Source organism: Rhinoraja longicauda, chromosome 19 (assembly GCF_053455715.1).
Source record: "Rhinoraja longicauda isolate Sanriku21f chromosome 19, sRhiLon1.1, whole genome shotgun sequence".
Taxonomy (NCBI): Eukaryota; Metazoa; Chordata; class Chondrichthyes; order Rajiformes; family Arhynchobatidae; genus Rhinoraja; species Rhinoraja longicauda.
Genome location: NC_135971.1, coordinates 2,421,813 through 2,445,137, shown reverse-complemented (window position 1 = coordinate 2,445,137; position 23,325 = coordinate 2,421,813). Strand labels below are relative to the sequence as shown.

Below are 23,325 nucleotides of genomic sequence, written 5' to 3'. Positions count from 1 at the left end.
CAACATACGACAGTCCCGCCATTCCGGGAATTAACCTAGTAAACCTACGCTGCACGCCCTCAATAGCAAGAATATCCTTCCTCAAATTTGGAGACCAAAACTGCACACAGTACTCCAGGTGCGGTCTCACCAGGGCCCGGTACAACTGTAGAAGGACCTCTTTGCCCCTATACTCAACTCCTCTTGTTATGAAGGCCAACATTTCATTGGCTTTCTTCACTCCCTGCTGTACCTGCATGCTTCCTTTCAGTGACTGATACACTAGGACACCCAGATCTCGTTGAACATCCCCTCTTCCTAACTTGACACCATTCAGATAATAATCTGCCCTTCTATTCTTACTTCCAAAGTGAATAACCTCACACTTATCTACATTAAACTGCATCTGCCATGTATCCGCCCACTCACACAACCTGTCCAAGTCACCCTGCAGCCTTATTGCATCTTCCACACAATTCACACTACCCCCCAGCTTAGCATCATCTGCAAATTTGCTAATGGTACCTTTAATCCCTTCATCTAAGTCATTAATGTATATCGTAAATAGCTGGGGTCCCAGTACCGAACCTTGCGGTACCCCACTGGTCACTGCCTGCCATTCCGAAAGGGACCCATTTATCCCCACTCTTTGCTTTCGGTCTGTCAACCAATTTTCTATCCATGTCAGTACCCTACCCCCAATACCATGTGCTCTAATTTTGCCCACTAATCTCCTATGTGGGACCTTGTCGAAGGCTTTCTGAAAGTCGAGGTACACCACATCCACTGACTCTCCCCTGTCAATTTTCCTCGTTACATATCATATCATATATATATACAGCCGGAAACAGGCCTTTTCGGCCATCCAAGTCCATGCCGCCCAGTGATCCCCGTACATTAACACTATCCTACACCCACTAGGGACAATTTTTACATTTACCCAGCCAATTAACCTACATACCTGTACGTCTTTGGAGTGTGGGAGGAAACCGAAGATCTCGGAGAAAACCCACGCAGGTCACGGGGAGAACGTACAAACTCCTTACAGTGCAGCACCCGTAGTCAGGATCGAACCTGAGTCTCCGGCGCTGCATTCGCTGTAAAGCAGCAACTCTACCGCTGCGCTACCGTGCCGCATCCTCAAAAAATTCCAGTAGATTTGTCAAGCATGATTTTCCCTTCGTAAATCCATGCTGACTCAGAATGATCCTGTTACTGCTATCCAAATGCTCAGCAATTTCGTCTTTTTTAATTGACTCCAGCAGCTTCCCCACCACTGATGTCAGACTAATTGGTCTATAATTACCCGTTTTCTCTCTCCCTCCTTTCTTAAAAAGTGGGATAACATTTGCTATCCTCCAATCCACAGGAACTGATCCTGAATCTATAGAACATTGAAAAATGATCTCCAATGCTTCCACTATTTCTAGAGCCACCTCCTTAAGTACTCTGGGATGCAGACCATCAGGCCCTGGGGATTTATCAGCCTTCAGTCCCATAAGTCTACCCAAAACCATTCCTGCCTAATATATACACGCACACATATATTCACTGGAGCCCTGGCAACCTGGCGTTGGGAAGATTGTCCCAACTTTAGTAATATTTACCTTTCTTTAGTTAAGAGATACAGCACGGAAACAGGCCCTCCGGCCCACCGAGTACACGACGACCATCGATCGCCCGTTCACACATGTACAATGTCAATGCACTTTCTCGTCCACTCCCGACACACGAGGGGCAATTTACAGAGGGGCCGATTAACCTACAAACTTGTATCTCTGGAGTGTGGGGGAGGAAACCGGTGCAACCGGTGGAACCAGCACATTTCATGCGCAAACCCGTCTAACCACAAGTGTCTGTGTGTTTATAAAGCCAAGCGCAAGACACATGATCTGTACAACCCCGTTTATTGTTAGCACAGATACATTTGTGAAAATTACAAAACAAATCATGTAATCCTTGTTATTCGGTTCATTTGTCGATGTTATGTGGTGTCATCGTTCCAACAGTCCTGTAAATATATTCGCTCCCCCTAATAATCCCTTCCTCCAAAGGTTTTATTGTAACGTGTAAATAACACCTATCCATGTTCTCCACAGATGCTGCCTGACCCGCTGAGTTACTCCAGCACTCTGTGAAACGTCACCTATCCATGTTCTCCGCAGATGCTGCCCGACCCGCTGAGTTACTCCAGCACTCTGTGAAACGTCACCTATCCATGTTCTCCACAGATGCTGCCTGACCCGCTGAGTTACTCCAGCACTCTGTGAAACGTCACCTATCCATGTTCTCCACAGATGCTGCCTGACCCGCTGAGTTACTCCAGCAGTCTGATTTCATTGGGATCGTCTCTCCAAACGGGGTGACACAGTACCAGGTGCCCAATACACACACTCTCAGCAGGGAAACAGGCCCTTCGGCCCACCTCGTCCATACCGACCACGATGTCCCATCTACACTAGTCCCACCTGTCCCCATGTGGCCCATAGCCCTCTGAACCTTTCCTACCCATGCACCTGTCTAACTGTTTTTAAATATTGTTACATTTCGCCTGCTGCCTGCCCTGTCCGACCAATTGAGTTTTGTGTTACTGCTCTCCCCGCAGTGTTGGCCTTCATAACAAGAGGAGTTGAGTATAGGAGCAAAGAGGTCCTTCTGCAGTTGTTCAGGGCCCTAGTGAGACCGCACCTGGAGTACTGTGTGCAGTTTTGGACTCCAAATTTGAGGAAAGATATTCTTGCTATTGAGGGCGTGCAGCGTAGGTTTACTAGGTTAATTTTCGGAATGGCGGGACTGTCATATGTTGAAAGACTGGAGCGACTAGGCTTGTATACACTGGAATTTAGAAGGATGAGGGGGGGATCTTATCGAAACATACAAGATTATTAAGGGGTTGGGCACGTTAGAGGCAGGAAACATGTTCCCAATGTTGGGGGAGTCCAGAACCAGGGGCCACAGTTTAAGAATAAGGGGTAGGCCATTTAGAACGGAGATGAGGAAATCTTTTTCAGTCAGAGAGTGGTGAATCTGTGGAATTCTCTGCCTCAGAAGGCAGTGGAAGCCAGTTCTCTATATGCATTCAAGAGAGAGCTCGATAGAGCTCTTAAGGATAGCGGAGTCAGGGGGTATGGGGAGAAGGCAGGAACGGGGTACTGATTATGAACGATCAGCCATGATCACAGTGGATGGCGTAGCTGGCTGGAAGGGCCGAATGGCCTCCTCCTGCACCTGTTGTCTGTTGGAATTTGGGGGTTAAATGGGAGCCGTTCAGCGCCGACCTGTTGTCCACCGGGTTTCTGCCCCACAGCCCCTGAGCCCCGCTCCTGACGCCGGTCCCGGGACCCCACCCTTTTACACACCCGGAGCGGAACCGGAGCAGATTGTCATCCACTGGTCTTCATCCCAAGTCCAAAAGAAAGGATAACATTTCTCCGTGAATTTGTTCCCAGTGAAGGTGTGGAGATGGGACTTGGTGTCCGCGTCGTAAAATGAAACTGTCCCGGACTGGTAACTGAGATAAACTCCCACCCTCCCGGGGATGGGACGGGCGGGGAGAGGGGATGGAGGGGAGGTGCGTGCATGAAACTTGTCACCCCACCGCTCGATCCTCCAGACTCCAGTCTCCGGGGTCAGTGTGTCCCCTCCCTCCCTCTCCACAGACTCTGCGGCGACTCCCAGACTCCAGCCCTCACTCCGCGCCACCTCCACCTCCCAGTAATGTCTCCCCGATGTGAATCCCTCCGATCCCAGCACACACTCCCAGCCTGTAAACCTCTTCCCGGTGTCAGGGAGACTCCTCCATGTCCCGGTCCATCTCGCCCTCTTCCGATCCTCAGACACCTCGAGCCGCCGATGCGCTGTTTCCACATCCAGGGTGACGGAGACTGGGGGGAGAAGCAGAGAATCAGAGAGTCCCCGGGGGGTCGGGGGGAGACTCGGGCAGCGCGGCCCCGGGACCGGGGGAGAGGCCGCTCGGCCTCGGGCACAGGCGGGCGGACAACTGGACGATATCCCGGGGATTTCCCGCCCGACAACATCCCACGGACAAATACATGTTTCCCGGCCTTTCCTAATCGGGGCGGAAGTGGAGGGGAACCGGGTGAACGGTGAGAAATAAAAACAAACTGCTGGAGGAAGTCCGCGGGTCAGGCAGCACATGTGTAAGGAAATGACAGAACACGTTCAGGTCGGGACGCTGCTTCATTCTCATGCTCCCCTCTGCTCCCCCGGGACACAGAGGTGCAGCAAAATACTGTACTCTGTTTATATATGTGTGTGTGTGTGTGTGTGTATGAATGTGTGTGAGAGTGTGTGTGAGTCTGTGTTATGGTGTGTGGGTGTGTGTGTTTGTATGAGAGTGTGTGAGTGAGTGTGTGTCAGAGTGTGTGTTAGAGTGCGTGTGTGATGTATGTGTGTGTGTGTGAGTGTGTGTGCATATGTGTGTGTTACAGTGTGTGTGTGTGTATGCGAGTGTGCGTGTGTGTGAGGGAGTGTTTCTCTGAGTGTGTGTCTGTATGAGTGTGTGTGAGTGTGTGTTAGAGTGGGTGTGTCCGTGTGTGCAAGTGGTATGAGAGTGTGTGTGTGTTAGTGTGTGCCTGTCTGTGTTTGTGTACATACACACATGCGTCCATACACTGCCTAATGTATCCCACCATTGCACCAAGATGATCAACGTTATTCACTTCACCTGTCAGTGGTCATAATGTTTTGGCTCATCGGTGTGCATACACCGGGCAAAACTCGTAATGCTCTCTCTGTGCGTGTGTAAGTTGGGCAGGGGGGGGGTGATTGGTAGAACGATCAGGTGGCGGGAGAGAAGGGTGGAGATGGGAACCGAGGCTGGAGATGATGTGCTGAAGCCAAAGGGATGAGAATGATGGATTCTGATAAGAATTAAAGATGTGGTGAGAAATGTAGAACCGGAGGGAGGTTGGAGCACATGGGATCCAAGAAAAGATAGCTAATTGGATAGAAAATTGGCGTCATGGAGGGAAGCAGAGGGAGATGAGGGAAGGTTGTTTTTCGGACTGGAGGCCTGTGACCAGTGTCGTGCCTCACGGTTCGGTTCCGTGCTTATATCAGTGATCTGGATGAGAATGTACATGGCATGATTAGCAAGTTTGCAGGTGACACAAAAGTGGGCGGTATTGTGGATAGTGAAGACGGTTGTCAAAAATTGCAGCAGGATCTTGTTCGGTTGGGCAGGTGGGCTGAGGAATGGTTGATTGTATTAAATACAGGGTTAGATACAAATTTAATATAGGAGTGCAGTAACATAGTTCCTTGAAAGTGGAGTCACAGGTAGATAGTGTGTTCATATAAAGTATCGGAACAATGGTCTCCATCAATCAGAGTATTGAGTATTGAAGTTGGGATGTCACGTTGTGGATATATGACAATAGACAATAGACAATAGGTGCAGGAGTAGGCCATTCAGCCCTTCGAGCCAGCACCGCCATTCAATGCGATCATGGCTGATCACTCTCAATCAGTACCCCGTTCCTGCCTTCTCCCCATACCCCCTCACTCCGCTATCCTTAAGAGCTCTATCCAGCTCTCTCTTGAAAGCATCCAACGAACTGGCCTCCACTGCCTTCTGAGGCAGAGAATTCCACACCTTTACCACCCTCTGACTGAAAAAGTTCTTCCTCATCTCCGTTCTAAATGGCCTACCCCTTATTCTCAAACTGTGGCCCCTTGTTCTGGACTCCCCCAACATTGGGAACATGTTATCTGCCTCTAATGTGTCCAATCCTCTAATTATCTTATATGTTTCAATAAGATCCCCCCTCATCCTTCTAAATTCCAGTGTATACAAGCCCAATCGCTCCAGCCTTTCAACATACGACAGTCCCGCCATTCCGGGAATTAACATAGTGAACCTACGCTGCACGCCCTCCATAGCAAGAATATCCTTCCTCAAATTTGGAGACCAAAACTGCACACAGTACTCCAGGTGCGGTCTCACCAGGGCCCGGTACAACTGTAGAAGGACCTCTTTGCTCCTATACTCAACTCCTCTTGTTACGAAGGCCAACATTCCATTGGCTTTCTTCACTGCCTGCTGAACCTGCATGCTTCCTTTCATTGACTGATGCACTAGGACACCCAGATCTCGTTGAACTCCCCCTCCTCCTAACTTGACACCATTCAGATAATAATCTGCCTTTCTATTCTTACTTCCAAAGTGAATAACCTCACACTTATCTACATTAAACTGCATCTGCCATGTATCCGCCCACTCACACAACCTGTCCAAGTCACCCTGCAGCCTTATTGCATCTTCCTCACAATTCACACTACCCCCCAACTTAGTATCATCTGCAAATTTGCTAATGGTACTTTTAATCCCTTCGTCTAAGTCATTAATGTATATCGTGAATAGCTGGGGTCCCAGCACCGAACCTTGCGGTACCCCACTGGTCACTGCCTGCCATTCCGAAAGGGACCCATTTATCCCCACTCTTTGCTTTCTGTCTGTCAACCAATTTTCTATCCATGTCAGTACCCTACCCCCAATACCATGTGCCCTAATTTTGCCCACTAATCTCCTATGTGGGACCTTGTCGAAGGCTTTCTGAAAGTCGAGGTACACCACATCCACTGACTCTCCCTTGTCAATTTTCCTAGTTACATCCTCAAAAAATTCCAGTAGATTTGTCAAGCATGATTTCCCCTTCGTAAATCCATGCTGACTCGGAATGATCCCGTTACTGCTATCCAAATGCTCAGCAATTTCGTCTTTTATAATTGACTCCAGCATCTTCCCCACCACTGATGTCAGACTAACTGGTCTATAATTCCCTGTTTTCTCTCTCCCTCCTTTCTTAAAAAGTGGGATAACATTTGCTATCCTCCAATCCACAGGAACTGATCCTGAATCTATAGAACATTGAAAAATGATCTCCAATGCTTCCACTATTTCTAGAGCCACCTCCTTAAGTACTCTGGGATGCAGACCATCAGGCCCTGGGGATTTATCAGCCTTCAGTCCCATCAGTTTACCCAACACCATTTCCTGCCTAATGTGGATTTCCTTCAGTTCCTCCATCACCCTAGGTTCTCCGGCCCCTAGAACATTTGGGAGATTGTGTGTATCTTCCTCAGTGAAGACAGATCCAAAGTAACGGTTTAACTCGTCTGCCATTTCTTTGTTCCCCATAATAAATTCCCCTGCTTCTGTCTTCAAGGGACCCACATTTGCCTTGACTATTTTTTTCCTCTTCACGTACCTAAAAAAACTTTTGCTATCCTCCTTTATATTATTGGCTAGTTTACCCTCGTACCTCATCTTTTCTCCCCGTATTGCCTTTTTAGTGAACTTTTGTTGCTCTTTAAAAGAGTCCCAATCCTCTGTCTTCCCACTCTTCTTTGCTATGTTATACTTCCTCTCCTTAATTTTTATGCTGTCCCTGACTTCCCTCGTCAGCCACAGGTGTCTCTTACTCCCCTTAGAGTCTTTCCACCTCTTTGGAATAAATTGATCCTGCAACCTCTGCATTATTCCCAGGAATACCTGCCATTGCTGTTCTACCGTCTTCCCTGCTAGGGCCTCCTTCCAATCAATTTTGGCCAGCTCCCGCCTCATGCCTCTGTAATCCCCTTTGCTATACTGTAATACCGACACTTCCGATTTTCCCTTCTGCCTTTCCATTTGCAGAGTAAAACTTATCATGTTGTGATCACTGCCTCCTAATGGCTCTTTTACCTCTAGTCCCCTTATCAGATCAGGATCATTACACAACACTAAATCCAGAATTGCCTTCTCCCTGGTAGGCTCCAGTACAAGCTGTTCTAAGAATCCATCTCGAAGGCACTCTACAAACTCTCTTTCCTGGGGTCCATTTCCAACCTGATTTTCCCAGTCTACCTGCATGTTGAAATCTCCCATAACCACAGTAGCATTACATTTTTGACACGCCAATTTTATCTCCTGATTCAACTTGCACCCTATGTCGAGGCTACTGTTTGGGGGCCTATAGATAACTCCCATTAGGGTCTTTTTACCCTTACAATTTCTCATTTCTATCCATACTGATTCAACATCTCCTGATTCTATGTCACCCCTTGCAAGGGAATGAATATCATTCCTTACCATCAGAGCAACCCCACCCCCTCTGCCCACCTGTCTGTCTTTTCTATACGTTGTGTACCCCTGGATATTCAGTTCCCAGCCCTGGTCCTCTTGTAACCATGTCTCAGTGATCCCTACAACATCATACTTGCCCATGACTAACTGAGCCTCAAGCTCATCCACTTTATTTTTTATACTACGCGCATTTAAGTACAACACTTTAACTTCTGTATTTACCTCCCCTCTCACATCGTTCACAATTGGCCCTGCCCTTAATTTCTTTTCCGCTCTAGAACTTCTGTTCCCATTCTTCCGAGAGTCTTTTGCAATATCTCCTGTATTCCCTTTTACCTCATCTTCATATTCACAATTTGTTAACCCCTCCCCCCCACTACTTAGTTTAAAGCCACAGGTGTCACACTAGCAAACCTGCCTGCCAGAATGTTTGTCCCCCTGCTGTTAAGATGCAACCCGTCCCTTTTGTACAAGTCACCCCTAGCCCAGAAGAGATCCCAGTGGTCCAGAAATCGAAATCCCTGCTCTCTGCACCAGCCCCTCAGCCATAAATTCATACCCTCTATCTCTCTGTTCCTGGCCTCACCAGCACGAGGTACCGGTAGCAGTCCAGAGATAACTACCTTCGACGTCCTACTTCTCAGTGCTTTTCCCAACTCTCTAAACTCGCGCTGTAGCACCTCCTTCCTCTTCCGCCCGACGTCATTCGTGCCCACGTGCACAACGACTTCAGGTTGATCGCCTTCCCTCACTAGGATTTTCTGAAGCCGGTCTGTGATGTGTTGAACCCTGGCACCAGGGAGGCAACAGACCATCCTCAAGTCCCTCCTGCTGCCACAGAATCTTCTGTCCGTCCCTCGGACTATGGAGTCACCGACCACTACGGCTCTTCCAGACTTTGGTCTCCCCTGTCGAGTATCCTTGCCAACAGGTCCGCCACTCGGACTGGAAACGTCTTCTGCCCCGACAGTTCCCAAGAGGGTATACCTATTTGCAATAGGCACAGCCACTGGGGTCTCCTGTAGTCCACGTCCACTCCCCCCTGAAACAGTCTCCCACCTTCGCTCGACCTGGACCCTTGGCGTGACACATTGTGTTCAGTTCTGGGCACCATGTTACAGGAAATATGCTGTCAGTTTGTAAAGGCTACAGATAAGATTTACGAGGATGTTGCCAGGGCTCAAGGGCCTGAGCTACAGGGAGAGGGTGAGCAGGCGAGGACTTTATTCCTCGTAGCGCAGGCGGATGAGGGGTGATTTATAGAGGTGTACATTATCGTGAGAGGAATAGATCGGGTAAAAGCAGAGTCTCTTCCCCAGAGTAGGGGAATCAACAACCATAGGTTTAAAGTAAGGGGGGGGGGTTATTTAATAGGAACCTGAGAGGTAACTCTTTTACACAAAGGGTGATGGGTATATGGAACGAGTTGTCAGAAGAGGTAGTTGTGAGAGAGTTTGTTAAAATTATGACAGGCATAGAACGGGGGGACAGTCAGAACCTTTTCCCCAGGGCGAAAAACATCAAATGCAAGAGGGCACAGCTTTAAGGTGAGAGGGGCAAAGTTTAAAGGATTTGTGCGAGGCAAGTTTTGTCCACGGTGTGGTACCTGGGATGTGATGCCGGGGTGGTGGTGGAGGCAGATACAACAGTGGCATTTTAGATAGACACCTGGATATGGATATCATGGATAAGACCACATCTGGAGTATTGTGTACAGTTTTGGTCTCCAAATTTGAGGAAGGACATCCTTGTAATTGAGGCAGTGCAGCGTAGGTTAACGAGATTGATCCCTGGGATGGCGGGACTGTCATATGAGGAAATATTGAAAAGACTGGGCTTTTATTCACTGGAGTTTAGAAGGATGAGAGGGGATCTTATAGAAACGTATAAAATGATTGTACAAGCTAGATGCAGGAAAAAAGTTCCCAATGTTGGGGGAGTCCAGAACCACAGTCTTAGAATAAAGGGGAGGCCATTTAAAACTGAGGTGTGAAGGACCTTTTTCACCCAGAGAGTTGTGAATTTGTGGAATTCTCTGCCACGGAGGGAAGATAATTAGTTAGAGAGAGTTAGTTAGAGCTCTGAGGGCTAGTGGGATCAAGGGATATGGGGAGAAGGCAGGCACGGGTTATTGATTGTGGATGGTCAGCCATGATCTCAATGAATGGCAGTGCTGGCGCGTAGGGCCGAATGGCCTCCATCTGCACCTATTCTCTCTGTTTCTATGTTTCTATAAGAGGTGGACTTCGCACTATGTTCTGCACAGACACTCCGGGCCGAAGGGCCTGTTGTTGTGCTGTACAGTTCTACGTTATATTGAACCGTTCATGATCTGCCCTTCAACCGTCATAACACACATCGGCCTGCACTTACCATAAGCTCGTTGCACATCCTCGTATCCTGCACAAAACAGAAATATTTCACATTTTCACTGCAACTAAAATTGGAAATCAAATAATGACAGCGGGGAGCAAGGTGCAAACAGAGGGTGGACAGATCCAGGGACCTGTCCTGAATTTGAACAGCTAGATACCAAAGGGAAAAGCAGAACCAACAAGGTAATAATCTCTGGATTGCTACTTGAGCCGAGGGCAAATTGGCACAGGGTTGAGAGGATGAGAGAGTTGAACACGCGGCTCAAAGACTGATGTGGAAGATGTGGGTTTGAATCTGTGGGGCGTTGACACCAATATTGGGGAGGGAGGGAACTGTTTTGACGGGACGGACTCCACTTGAGCCCGGCTGGGACCAAACTCCTGGCAAACCGTATAACCAGGGCTGTAGATAGAGCTACAAACTAAATAGTGGGGAGGGGAGAGCAACAAATTGGAAGTGTAAGGGTGGAGCTAAAGGGCAAGAGAGCGCAGAAAAGCTACAGGAATCTCCAGAAGTAACGGGACGGAAAGTTACAGAGGGGATACGAGAGTAAGGTCAGGTAAAATCGGGACCGGTGTGAGAGTGGAGCTGAATACAGAATTAAAGGAGTTGTATTTGAATGCGTGCAGTATAAGAAATAAAGTGGATTGGCGTTGAGCAAAGTTAGAGATTGGCAGGTATAATGTTGTGGCAATTATACCTGCCAATTTGGCTGCAAGAGGATCGGACCTGGGAGCTGAATATTCAGTCCTATAATATACGTCCTATCGGAAAGACAGACAGGTGGGCGGAGCGGGTGGGCTAGCTCTGTTGGTAAGGAAAGAAATTCAGTCCTTAGCGAGGGATGACATGGGATCAGAGGATGCAGAGTCATTGTGGATAGAGCTGAGACATTATAAGGGTAAAAAAGCTCACATGGCAGTTAACTACTGGCCCCCAAACAGTAGACAATAGGTGCAGGAGGAGGCCATTCGGCCTTTCGATCCAGCAGCGCCATTCAATGTGATCATGGCTGATCATTCTCAATCAGTACCCCGTTCCTGCCTTCTCCCCATACCCCCTCACTCCACTATCCTTAAGAGCTCTATCTAGCTCTCTCTTGAATGCATTCAGAGAATTCACCTCCACTGCCTTCTGAGGCAGAGACTTCCACAGATTCACAACTCTGACTGAATTTTTTTTTTCCTCATCTCAGTTCTAAATGGCCTACCCCTCATTCTTAAACTGTGGCCCCTTATTCTGAACTCCCCCAACATTTGGAACATGTTTCCTGCCTCTAACGTGTCCAACCCCTTAATAATCTTATAAGTTTCGATAAGATCTCCTCTCATCCTTCTATATTCCAGTGTATACAAGCCTAGTCGCTCCAGTCTTTCAACATATGATAGTCCCGCCATTCCGGGAATTAACCTGGTAAACCTACGCTGCACGCCCTCAATATCAAGAATATCCTTCCTCATATTTGGAGACCAAAACTGCACACAGTACTCCAGGTGCGGTCTCACTAGGGCCCTGTACAACTGCAGAAGGACCTCTTTGCTCCTATACTCAACTCCTCTTGTTATGAAGGCCAACATTCCATTGGATTTCTTCACTGCCTGCTGTACCTGCATGCTTCCTTTCAGTGACTGATGCACTAGGACACCCAGATCTCGTTGTACGTCCCCTGTTCCTAACTTGACACCATTCAGATAATACTCTGCCTTCCTATTCTGACCACCAAAGTGGACAACCTCACACTAATCCACATTAAACTGCATCTGCCATGCATCTGCCCACTCACACAACCTGTCCAAGTCACCCTGCAACCTCATAACATCTTCCTCACAGTTCACTAGCCCACAGTTCTGGGCTAGGGGTGACTTGTACAAAAGGGACGGGTTACATCTTAACAGCAGGGGGACAAACATTCTGGCAGGCAGGTTTGCTAGTGCGACACCTGTGGCTTTAAACTAAGTAGTGGGGGGGAGGGGTTAACAAATTGTGAATATGAAGATGAGGTTAAAGGGAATACAGGAGGTATTGCAGAAGACTCTCGGAAGAATGGGAACAGAAGTTCTAGAGGGGAAAAGAGATTAAGGGCAGGGCCATTTGTGACCGATGTGAGAGGGGAGGTAAATACAGAAGTTAAAGTGTTGTGCTTAAATGCACGTAGTATAAAAAATAAAGTGGATGAGCTTGAGGCTCAGTTAGTCATGGGCAAGTATAATGTTGTAGGGATCACTGAGACATGGCTACAAGAGGACCAGGGCTGGGAACTGAATATTCAGGGGTACACAACGTATAGAAAAGACAGACAGGTGGGCAGAGGGGGTGGGGTTGCTCTGCTGGCAAGGAATGATATTCATTCCCTTGCAAGGGGTGACATAGAATCAGGAGATGTTGAATCAGTATGGATAGAAATGAGGAATTGTAAGGGTAAAAAGACCCTAATGGGAGTTATCTATAGGCCCCCAAACAGTAGCCTCGACATAGGGTGCAAGTTGAATCAGGAGATAAAATTGGCGTGTCACAAATGTAATGCTACGGTGGTTATGGGAGATTTCAACATGCAGGTAGACTGGGAAAATCAGGTTGGAAATGGACCCCAGGAAAGAGAGTTTGTAGAGTGCCTTCGAGATGGATTCTTAGAACAGCTTGTACTGGAGCCTACCAGGGAGAAGGCAATTCTGGATTTAGTGTTGTGTAATGTTCCTGATCTGATGAGGGGACTAGAGGTAAAAGAGCCATTAGGAGGTAGTGATCACAACATGATAAGTTTTACTCTGCAAATGGAAAGGCAGAAGGGAAAATCGGAAGTGTCAGTATTACAGTATAGCAAAGGGGATTACAGAGGCATGAGGCAGGAGCTGGCCAAAATTGACTGGAAGGAGGCCCTAGCAGGGAAGACGGTAGAACAGCAATGGCGGGTATTCCTGGGAATAATGCAAAGGTTGCAGGATCAATTTATCCCAAAGAGGCGGAAAGACTCTAAGGGGAGTAAGAGACACCTGTGGCTGACAAGTGAAGTCAAGGACAGCATAAAAATTAAGGAGAGGATGTATAACATGGCAAAGAAGAGTGGGAAGACAGAGGATTGGGACTCTTTTAAAGAGCAACAAAAGTTAACTAAAAAGGCAATACGGGGAGAAAAGATGAGGTACAGAGGGTAAACTAGCCAATAATATAAAGGAGGATAGCAAAAGTTTTTTTAGGTACGTGAAGAGGAAAAAAATAGTCAAGGCAAATGTGGGTCCCTTGAAGACAGAAGGAGGGGAATTTATTATGGGGAACAAAGAAATGGCAGACGAGTTAAACCATTACTTTGGATCTGTCTTCACTGGGGAAGATACACACAATCTCCCAAATGTTCTAGGGGCCGGAGAACCTAGGGTGATGGAGGAACTGAAGGAAATCCATATTAGGCAGGAAATGGTTTTGGGTAGACTGATGGGACTGAAGGCTGATAAATCCCCAGGGCCTGATGGTCTGCATCCCAGGGTCCTTAAGGAGGTGGCTCTAGAAATAGTGGAAGCATTGGAGATCATTTTTCAATGTTCTATAGATTCAGGATCAGTTCCTGTGGATTGGAGGATAGCAAATGTTATCCCACTTTTTAAGAAAGGAGGGAGAGAAAACGGGTAATTATAGACCAGTTAGTCTGACATCAGTGGTGGGGAAGATGCTGGAGTCAATTATAAAAGACGAAATTGCTGAGCATTTGGATAGCAGTAACAGGATCATTCCGAGTCAGCATGGATTTACGAAGGGGAAATCATGCTTGACAAATCTACTGGAATTTTTTGAGGATGTAATTAGGAAAATTGACAGGGGAGAGTCAGTGGATGTGGTGTACCTCGACTTTCAGAAAGCCTTCGACAAGGTCCCACATAGGAGATTAGTGGGCAAAATTAGAGCACATGGTATTGGGGGTAGGGTACTGACATGGATAGAAAATTGGTTGACAGACAGAAAGCAAAGAGTGGGGATAAATGGGTCCCTTTCGGAATGGCAGGCAATGACCAGTGGGGTACCGCAAGGTTCGGTGCTGGGACCACAGCTATTTACGATATACATTAATGACTTAGATGAAGGGATTAAAAGTACCATTAGCAAATTTGCAGATGATACTAAGCTGGGGGGGTAGTGTGAATTGTGAGGAAGATGCAATAAGGCTGCAGGATGACTTGGACAGGTTGTGTGAGAGGGCGGATACATGGCAGATGCAGTTTAATGGAAGTAAGAATAGAAAGGCAAATTATTATCTGAATGGTGTCAAGTTAGGAAGAGGGGATGTTCAACGAGATCTGGGTGTCCTAGTGCATCAGTCACTGAAAGGAAGCATGCAGGTACAGCAGGCAGTGAAGAAAGCCAATGGAATGTTGGCCTTCATAACAAGAGGAGTTGAGAAAAGGAGCAAAGAGGTCCTTCTACAGTTGTACCGGGCCCTGGTGAGACCGCACCTGGAGTACTGTGTGCAGTTTTGGTCTCCAAATTTGAGGAAGGATATTCTTGCTATTGAGGGCGTGCAGCGTAGGTTCACTAGGTTAATTCCCGGAATGGCGGGACTGTCGTATGTTGAAAGGCTGGAGCAATTAGGCTTGTATACACTGGAATTTAGAAGGATGAGGGGGGATCTTATTGAAACATATAAGATAATTAGGGGATTGGACACATTAGAGGCAGGAAACATGTTCCCAATGTTGGGGGAGTCCAGAACAAGGGGCCACAGTTTAAGAATAAGGGGTCGGCCATTTAGAACAGAGATGAGGAAGAACTTTTTCAGTCAGAGAGTGGTGAAGGTGCGGAATTCTCTGCCTCAGAAGGCAGTGGAGGCCAGTTCGTTGGATGCTTTCAAGAGAGAGCTGGATAGAGCTCTTAAGGATAGCGGAGTGAGGGGGTATGGGGAGAAGGCAGGAACGGGGTACTGATTGAGAGTGATCAGCCATGATCGCATTGAATGGCGGTGCTGGCTCGAAGGGCTGAATGGCCTACTCCTGCACCTATTGTCTATTGTCTATTCACACTACCACCCAGCTTTGTATCATCTGCAAATTTGCTGATGGTACTTTTAATCCCTTCATCCAAGTCATTAATGTATATTGTAAATAGCTGCGGTCCCAGCACCGAGCCTTGCGGTACCCCACTAGTTACTGCCTGCCATTCTGAAAGGGACCCATTTATCCCCACTCTTTGCTTTCTGTCTGTCAACAAATTTTATATCCATGTCAGTACCCTACCTCCAATACCATGTGCTCTAATTTTGCCCACTAATCTCCGATGTGGAACCTTGTCAAAGGCTTTCCGAAAGTCAAGGTACACCACATCCACCGGCTCTCCCCTGTCAATTTTCCTAATTACATCCACAAAGAATTCCAAAAGATTCGTCAAGCATGATTTCCCCTTCGTAAATCCATGCTGACTCGGAACAATCCTGTTACTACTATCCAAATGCTCCGCAATTTCGTCTTTTATAATTGACCCGAGCATCTTCCCCACCACTGATGTCAGACTAACTGGTCTATAATTTCCCGTTTTCTCTCTTCCTCCTTTCTTAAAAAGTGGGACAACATTAGCTACCCTCCAATCCACAGGAACTGATCCTGAATCTGTAGAACATTGGAAAAAGTCCACCAATGCGTCCACAATTTCTAGCGCAACCTCCTTAATTACTCTGGGATGCAGACCATCAGGCCCTGGGGATTTATCAGCCTTCAGTCCCATCAGTCTACCCAACACCATTTCCTGCCTAATGTGGATTTCCTTCAGTTCCTCCGTCACCCTAGGATCTCTGGCCACTAGAACATCTGGGAGATTGCTTGTATCTTCCTTACTGAAGACAAAGTACCGGTTCAACTCGTCTGCCATTTCCTTGTTCCCCATAATAAATTCCCCTGCTTCTGTCTTCAAGGGACCCACATTTGCCTTGAATATTTTTTTCCTCTTTACAAACCTAAAAAAGCTTTTGCTATCCTCCTTTATATTATTGGCTAGTTTACCCTTGTACCTCATCTTTTCTCCCCGTATTGCCTTCTTGGTCATCTTCTGTTGCTCTTTAAAAGAGTCCCAATCCTCTGGCTTCCCACTCTTCTTTGCTTTGTTGTACTTCTGCTCTTTTATTTTTATGCTGTCCTTGACTTCCCTTGTCAGCCACGGGTGTCTCTTACTCCCCTTGGAATCTTTCCTCCTCTTTGGGATAAATTGATCCTGCAACTTCTGCATTATTCCCAGGAATACCTGCCGTTGCTGTTCCACCGTCTTCCCTGCTAGGTCATCCTTCCAGTCAATTCTGGCCAGCTCCTGCCTCATGCCTCTGTAATCCCCTTTGCTATACTGTAATACTGACACTTCCGATTTTCCCTTCTCCCTCTCAATTTGTAGAGTAAAACTTATCATATTGTGGTCACTGCCTCCTAATGTCTCTTTTACCTCGAGTCCCCTTATCAGATCAGGTTCATTACACAACATTAAATCCAGAATTGCCTTCTCCCTAGTAGGCTCCAGTACAAGCTGTCCTAAGAATCCATCTCGGAGACACTCCACAAACTCTCTTTCCTGGGGTCCATTACCAACCCTTTCGGAATGGCAGGCAATGACCAGTGGGGTACCGCAAGGTTCGGTGCTGGGACCACAGCTATTTACGATATACATTAATGATTAATAACATGTTTCCTGCCTCTAATGTGTCCAATCCCCTAATTATCTTATATGTTTCAATAAGATCCCCCCTCATCCTTCTAAATTCCAGTGTATACAAGCCTAATTGCTCCAGCCTTTCAACATACGACAGTCCCGCCATTCCGGGAATTAACCTAGTGAACCTACGCTGCACGCCCTCAATAGCAAGAATATCCTTCCTCAAATTTGGAGACCAAAACTGCACACAGTACTCCAGGTGCGGTCTCACCAGGGCCCGGTACAACTGTAGAAGGACCTCTTTGCTCCTTTTCTCAACTCCTCTTGTTATGAAGGCCAACATTCCATTGGCTTTCTTCACTGCCTGCTGTACCTGCATGCTTCCTTTCAGTGACTGATGCACTAGGACACCCAGATCTCGTTGAACATCCCCTCTTCCTAACTTGACACCATTCAGATAATAATTTGCCTTTCTATTCTTACTTCCATTAAACTGCATCTGCCATGTATCCGCCCTCTCACACAACCTGTCCAAGCCATAACCACCGTAGCTTTACATTTGCGACATGCCAATTTTAGCTCCTGATTCAACTTGCACCCTATGTCGAGGCTACTGTTTGGGGGCCTATAGATAACTCCCATTAGGGTCTTTTTACCCTTACAATTTCTACCCATACCCATACAATTTCTACCCATACCCATACCCATTTCTACCCATACTGATTCTACATCTCCTGATTCTATGTCACCCCTTGCAATGGAGTGAATATCATTCCTCACCAACAGAGCGACCCCACCCCCTCTGCCCACCTGTCTGTCTTTTCTATATGTTGTGTACCCCTGAATATTCAGTTCCTAGCCCTGGTCCTCTTGTAGCCATGTCTCAGTTATTCCCACAACATCATACTTGCCAATGTCTAACTGAGCCTCAAGCTCATCCACTTTATTTCTTATACTTCGCGCATTTAAATACAACACTTTAATTTCCGTATTGAGGCAGAGAATTCCACACCTTCACCACTCTCTGACTGAAAAAGTTCTTCCTCATCTCCGTTCTAAATTGCCTACCCCTTATTCTTAAACTGTGGCCCCTTGTTCTGGACTCCCCCAACATTGGGAACATGTTATCTGCCTCTAATGTGTCCAATCCCCTAATTATCTTATATGTTTCAATAAGATCCCCCCTCATCCTTCTAAATTCCAGTGTATACAAGCCCAATCGCTCCAGCCTTTCAACATAAGACAATCCTGACATTCCGGGAATTAACCTAGTGAACCTACGCTGCACGCCCTCCATAGCAAGAATATCCTTCCTCAAATTTGGAGACCAAAACTGCACACAGTACTCCAGGTGCGGTCTCACCAGGGCCCGGTACAACTGTAGAAGGACCTCTTTGCTCCTATACTCAACTCCTCTTGTTACGAAGGCCAACATTCCATTGGCTTTCTTCACTGCCTGCTGTACCTGCATGCTTCCTTTCATTGACTGATGCACTAGGACACCCAGATTTCGTTGAACTCCCCCTCCTCCTAACTTGACACCATTCAGATAATAATCTGCCTTTCTATTCTTACTTCCAAAGTGAATAACCTCACACTTATCTACATTAAACTGCATCTGCCATGTATCCGCCCACTCACACAACCTGTCCAAGTCACCCTGCAGCCTTATTGCATCTACCTCACAATTCACACTACCCCCCAACTTAGTATCATCTGCAAATTTGCTAATGGTACTTTTAATCCCTTCGTCTAAGTCATTAATGTGTATCGTAAATAGCTGGGGTCCCAGCACCGAACCTTGCGGTACCCCACTGGTCACTGCCTGCCATTCCGAAAGGGACCCATTTATCCCCACTCTTTGCTTTCTGTCTGTCAACCAATTTTCTATCCATGTCAGTACCCTACCCCCAATACCATGTGCCCTAATTTTGCCCACTAATCTCCTATGTGGGACCTTGTCGAAGGCTTTCTGAAAGTCGAGGTACACCACATCCACTGACTCTCCCTTGTCAATTTTCCTAAAAGTGGGATAACATTTGCTATCCTCCAATCCACAGGAACTGATCCTGAATCTATAGAACATTGAAAAATGATCTCCAATGCTTCCACTATTTCTAGAGCCACCTCCTTACGTACTCTGGGATGCAGACCATCAGCCCCTGGGGATTTATCAGCCTTCAGTCCCATCAGTCTACCCAAAACCATTTCGTGCCTAATGTGGATTTCCTTCAGTTCCTCCATCACCCTAGGTTCTCCGGCCCCTAGAACATTTGGGAGATTGTGTGTATCTTCCTCAGTGAAGACAGATCCAAAGTAACGGTTTAACTCGTCTGCCATTTCTTTGTTCCCCATAATAAATTCCCCTGCTTCTGTCTTCAAGGGACCCACATTTGCCTTGACTATTTTTTTCCTCTTCACGTACCTAAAAAAACTTTTGCTATCCTCCTTTATATTATTGGCTAGTTTACCCTCGTACCTCATCTTTTCTCCCCGTATTGCCTTTTTAGTTAACTTTTGTTGCTCTTTAAAAGAGTCCCAATCCTCTGTCTTCCCACTCTTCTTTGCTTTGTTATACTTCCTCTCCTTAATTTTTATGCTGTCCCTGACTTCCCTTGTCAGCCACAGGTGTCTCTTACTCCCCATAGAGTCTTTCCACCTCTTTGGAATAAATTGATCCTGCAACCTCTGCATTATTCCCAGGAATACCTGCCATTGCTGTTCTACCGTCTTCCCTGCTAGGGCCTCCTTCCAGTCAATTTTGGCCAGCTCCTGCCTCATGCCTCTGTAATCCCCTTTGCTATACTGTAATACCGTCACTTCCGATTTTCCCTTCTGCCTTTCCATTTGCAGAGTAAAACTTATCATGTTGTGATCACTGCCTCCTAATGGCTCTTTTACCTCTAGTCCCCTTATCAGATCAGGATCATTACACAACACTAAATCCAGAATTGCCTTCTCCCTGGTAGGCTCCAGTACAAGCTGTTCTAAGAATCCATCTCGAAGGCACTCTACAAACTCTCTTTCCTGGGGTCCATTTCCAACCTGATTTTCCCAGTCTACCTGCATGTTGAAATCTCCAATGACCACCGTAGCACTACATTTGTGACATGCCAATTTTAGCTCCTGATTCAACTTGCACCCTATGTCGAGGCTACTGTTTGGGAGCCTGTAGATGACTCCCATTATGGTCGTTTTACCCTTACAATTCCTCATCTCTATCCATACTGATTCTACATCTCCTGATTCTATGTCACTCATTGCAAGGGAGTGAATATCATTCCTTACCAACAGAGCTACCCCGCCCCCTCTCCCCACCTGCCTGTTTTTTCTGTACGTTGTGTACCCCTGAATATTCAGCTCCCAGCCCTGGTCCTCTTGTAGCCATGTCTCAGTGATTCCCACAACATCATACTTGCCAATGTCTAACTGAGCCTCAAGCTCATCCCCTTTATTTCTTATACTTCGTGCATTTAAATACAACACTTTAACTTCGGTATTTACCTCCCCTCTCACACCGGTCACAATTGGCCCTGACCTTACTCTCATATCCTTTCTAGAACTTCCCTTCCCATTCATACGAGAGTCCTTTACAGTTTCTCCTGTATTCGCTTCCCCTTTAACTCCATCTCCATATTCCCAATTTGTGAACTACTAGGGAGAAGGTGCCTGGGAAGCTGAAAGGGCTGAAGGTGGATAAGTCACCTGGACCACATGGACTGCACCCAAGGCTTCTGAAAGAGATGGCTTTACAGATTGTGGAGGCATTAATACATAGATAGATACATAGCATCTGTGATATTTCAAGAATCACTACAGTCAGGAGTGGTACCAGGCGATTGGAAATTTGCCAATATTACCCCGCTGCACAAGAAGGGGGCAAAGCAGAATATTTGGAACTATAATAATAATAATAATAATACATTTTATTTATATAGCGCTTTTCATATACTCAAAGACGCTTTACAGAGATTTTGAGAAAATAGGGAAATTAATAAATAGATAAATAAGTAAATAAATAAATGAACAGAGAAAGGAGACAGTAGGTGAGGTGACCTTCAGTGGTTGAAGGCAGTACTGAACAGGTGAGACTTCAGCGATGTTTTGAATGTGGTGAGTGTGGGGGAGTCTCTAACTATAGGCCGGTTAGTCTGACTTCGGTGGTTGGTAAGATTTTAGAGTCCATTATAAAGGCCGAGTTTACGGAGTACTTGGTGCTTGATAAAATAGGTCGAAGTCAGCATGGTTTTGTGAAGGGCAGGTCTTGCCTGATGAATCTGCAGGAAATCTTTGTGGAGGTAAACAGCAGGACAGACAAAGGGGAGTCGGTGGGTGTTGTTGATCTAGATTTTCAGAAAGCTTTTGATAAGGTGCCACACGTGAGGCTGCTAAGGAAGATGAGATCTCGACGACCACTGTATCAGAAGGCAGATATCAGCATGGATAGCAGGTTGGCTGGATGGCAGAAGGCAAAGACTGGCAATGGAGGGGGTTATTTCTCGTTGGCTGCCAGTGACTTGCCGAATTCTGTGGGGTCGGTGCTGAAGCCGCTGCCCTTCACGTTGTGTATTATTGATTTGGATGAGGGGATTGAAGGCTTTGTGGCCAAGTTTGCAGATGATAGAAAAATAGGTGGAGGGGCAGGTAGTGCAGAGAAAGCAGGAACACCGCAGAAAGACTTGGACCGGTTGGGAGAGTGGGGAGAGAAGTGGCAGATGGAATACAGTGCAGCAAAGTGTGGAGTCATGCACTTTAGTAGTCGAAAGAAAAACGCAGATTATTTTCTAAATGGGGAGAGAATCCAGAAATCGGAGGTGCAAAAAGACTTGGGAGTGACTGGTGCAGGATTCCATCAAAGTTACTCTGCAAGTTGAATCGGTAGTAAAGAAAGCAAACCTAATGCTAGCATTATTTCAAGAGGGCTTGTATACAAAACCAGGGATGTAATGCTGAGGCTCTATAAGGCGCTGGACAGGCCGCACTTAGAGTATTGTGAGCAATTACGGGTATCATATCTGAGGAAGGATTTGCTGGCTCCGGGGATGGTCCAGATGAATTTACAAGAATGATCCCGGGAATGAGTAGGTTAGCCTATGATGAGCATTTGTCAGCACTGGGCCTGTACTCGCTGGTGTTTAGAAGCATGAGGGGGGACCTCATTGATACAGCACTTACAGAATAGTGAAAAGTTCTGATAGGGTGGATGTGGAGAGGATGTTTCCATTAGTGGGAGAGACTAGGACTACAGGTCACAGCCTCAGGATTAAAGGACGGCCCTTTAGGAAGGAGATGAGATGGAATTTATTTAGACGGAAGGTGGTGAATCTGTGAAATTATTTGCCACAGGTGGCTGTGGAGGCGAAGTCAATGTGTATTTCTAAGGCAGAGATGGATAGATTCTTAATGTGTGCAGTTATCTGGGGTTATGAGAAGGCAGGAGAATGTGGTTAGGAAGGAGAGATAGATCAGTCGTGATTGAGTGGCGGAGTAGATTTGATGGGCCGAATGGCCTAATTCTGTTCCTATCACCTATGACCGTGTGACCTTAAGGCCTGACCTTGGAGACCTGTGGGGTGCACATACTCCCTGTGAGTCTGTGGGTTTAATGTGGATGCTCTGCCCCCCCCTCCACCTCCCCCCATCCCCCGCCCACTTCCCCTCCCTCCGCTCCCCCTCCCCCTCCCCCCCCTCCCCCTCCCCCCCCCTCCCCCACCCCCCCTCCCCCTCACCACATCCCAAAGATCCGGAGTTTGTTTATCTTTTACTCACCCGGAATGGAACCGGAGCAGATTGTCATCCACTCGTCTTTATCCCAAGGCCCAAAGAAAGGATAAAGTTTCTCCGTGAATTTGTTCCCAGTGAAGGTGTGGAGATGGGACTTGGTGGCCGCGTCGTAAAATGCAGCGCGGCCCCGGGACCGGGGGAGAGGCCGCTCGGCCTCGGGCACAGGCGGCCGGACAACTGGACGATATCCCGGGGATTTCCCGCCCGCCAACATCCCACGGACAAAAACATGTTTCCCGGCGTTTCCTAATCGGGGCGGAAGTGGAGGGGAACCGGGTGAACGGTGAGAAATAAAAACAAACTGCTGGAGGAAGTCCGCGGGTCAGGCAGCACATGCTTGTTGGATGTTAAACCAAAACTGTTTAGATGTGCTCTTACACTGACGGCTCTTATACTGACGTCTCTTATACTGACGTCACTACCGGTGTACCAGATATAAAATGCATATGAAAACAAAATAAAAGTCTTCACTTCCGGTTAGA

General features: G+C 47.0%; 1 protein-coding gene across 1 annotated transcript in view; it reads right to left on the bottom strand.

The window, feature by feature from the left end:
- Positions 1-1,886: 1,886 nt before the first annotated feature.
- The window catches only part of LOC144603014 (butyrophilin subfamily 1 member A1-like), a 79,156-nt gene continuing 57,717 nt past the window's right edge, over positions 1,887-23,325 (bottom strand). Inside the window, exon 11 of the mRNA XM_078416139.1 lies at positions 1,887-3,863. Within this exon, the coding sequence (XP_078272265.1) occupies positions 3,331-3,863 (533 nt within the window). The 3' untranslated portion in view covers positions 1,887-3,330. The remainder of the gene's footprint in view (positions 3,864-23,325) is intronic.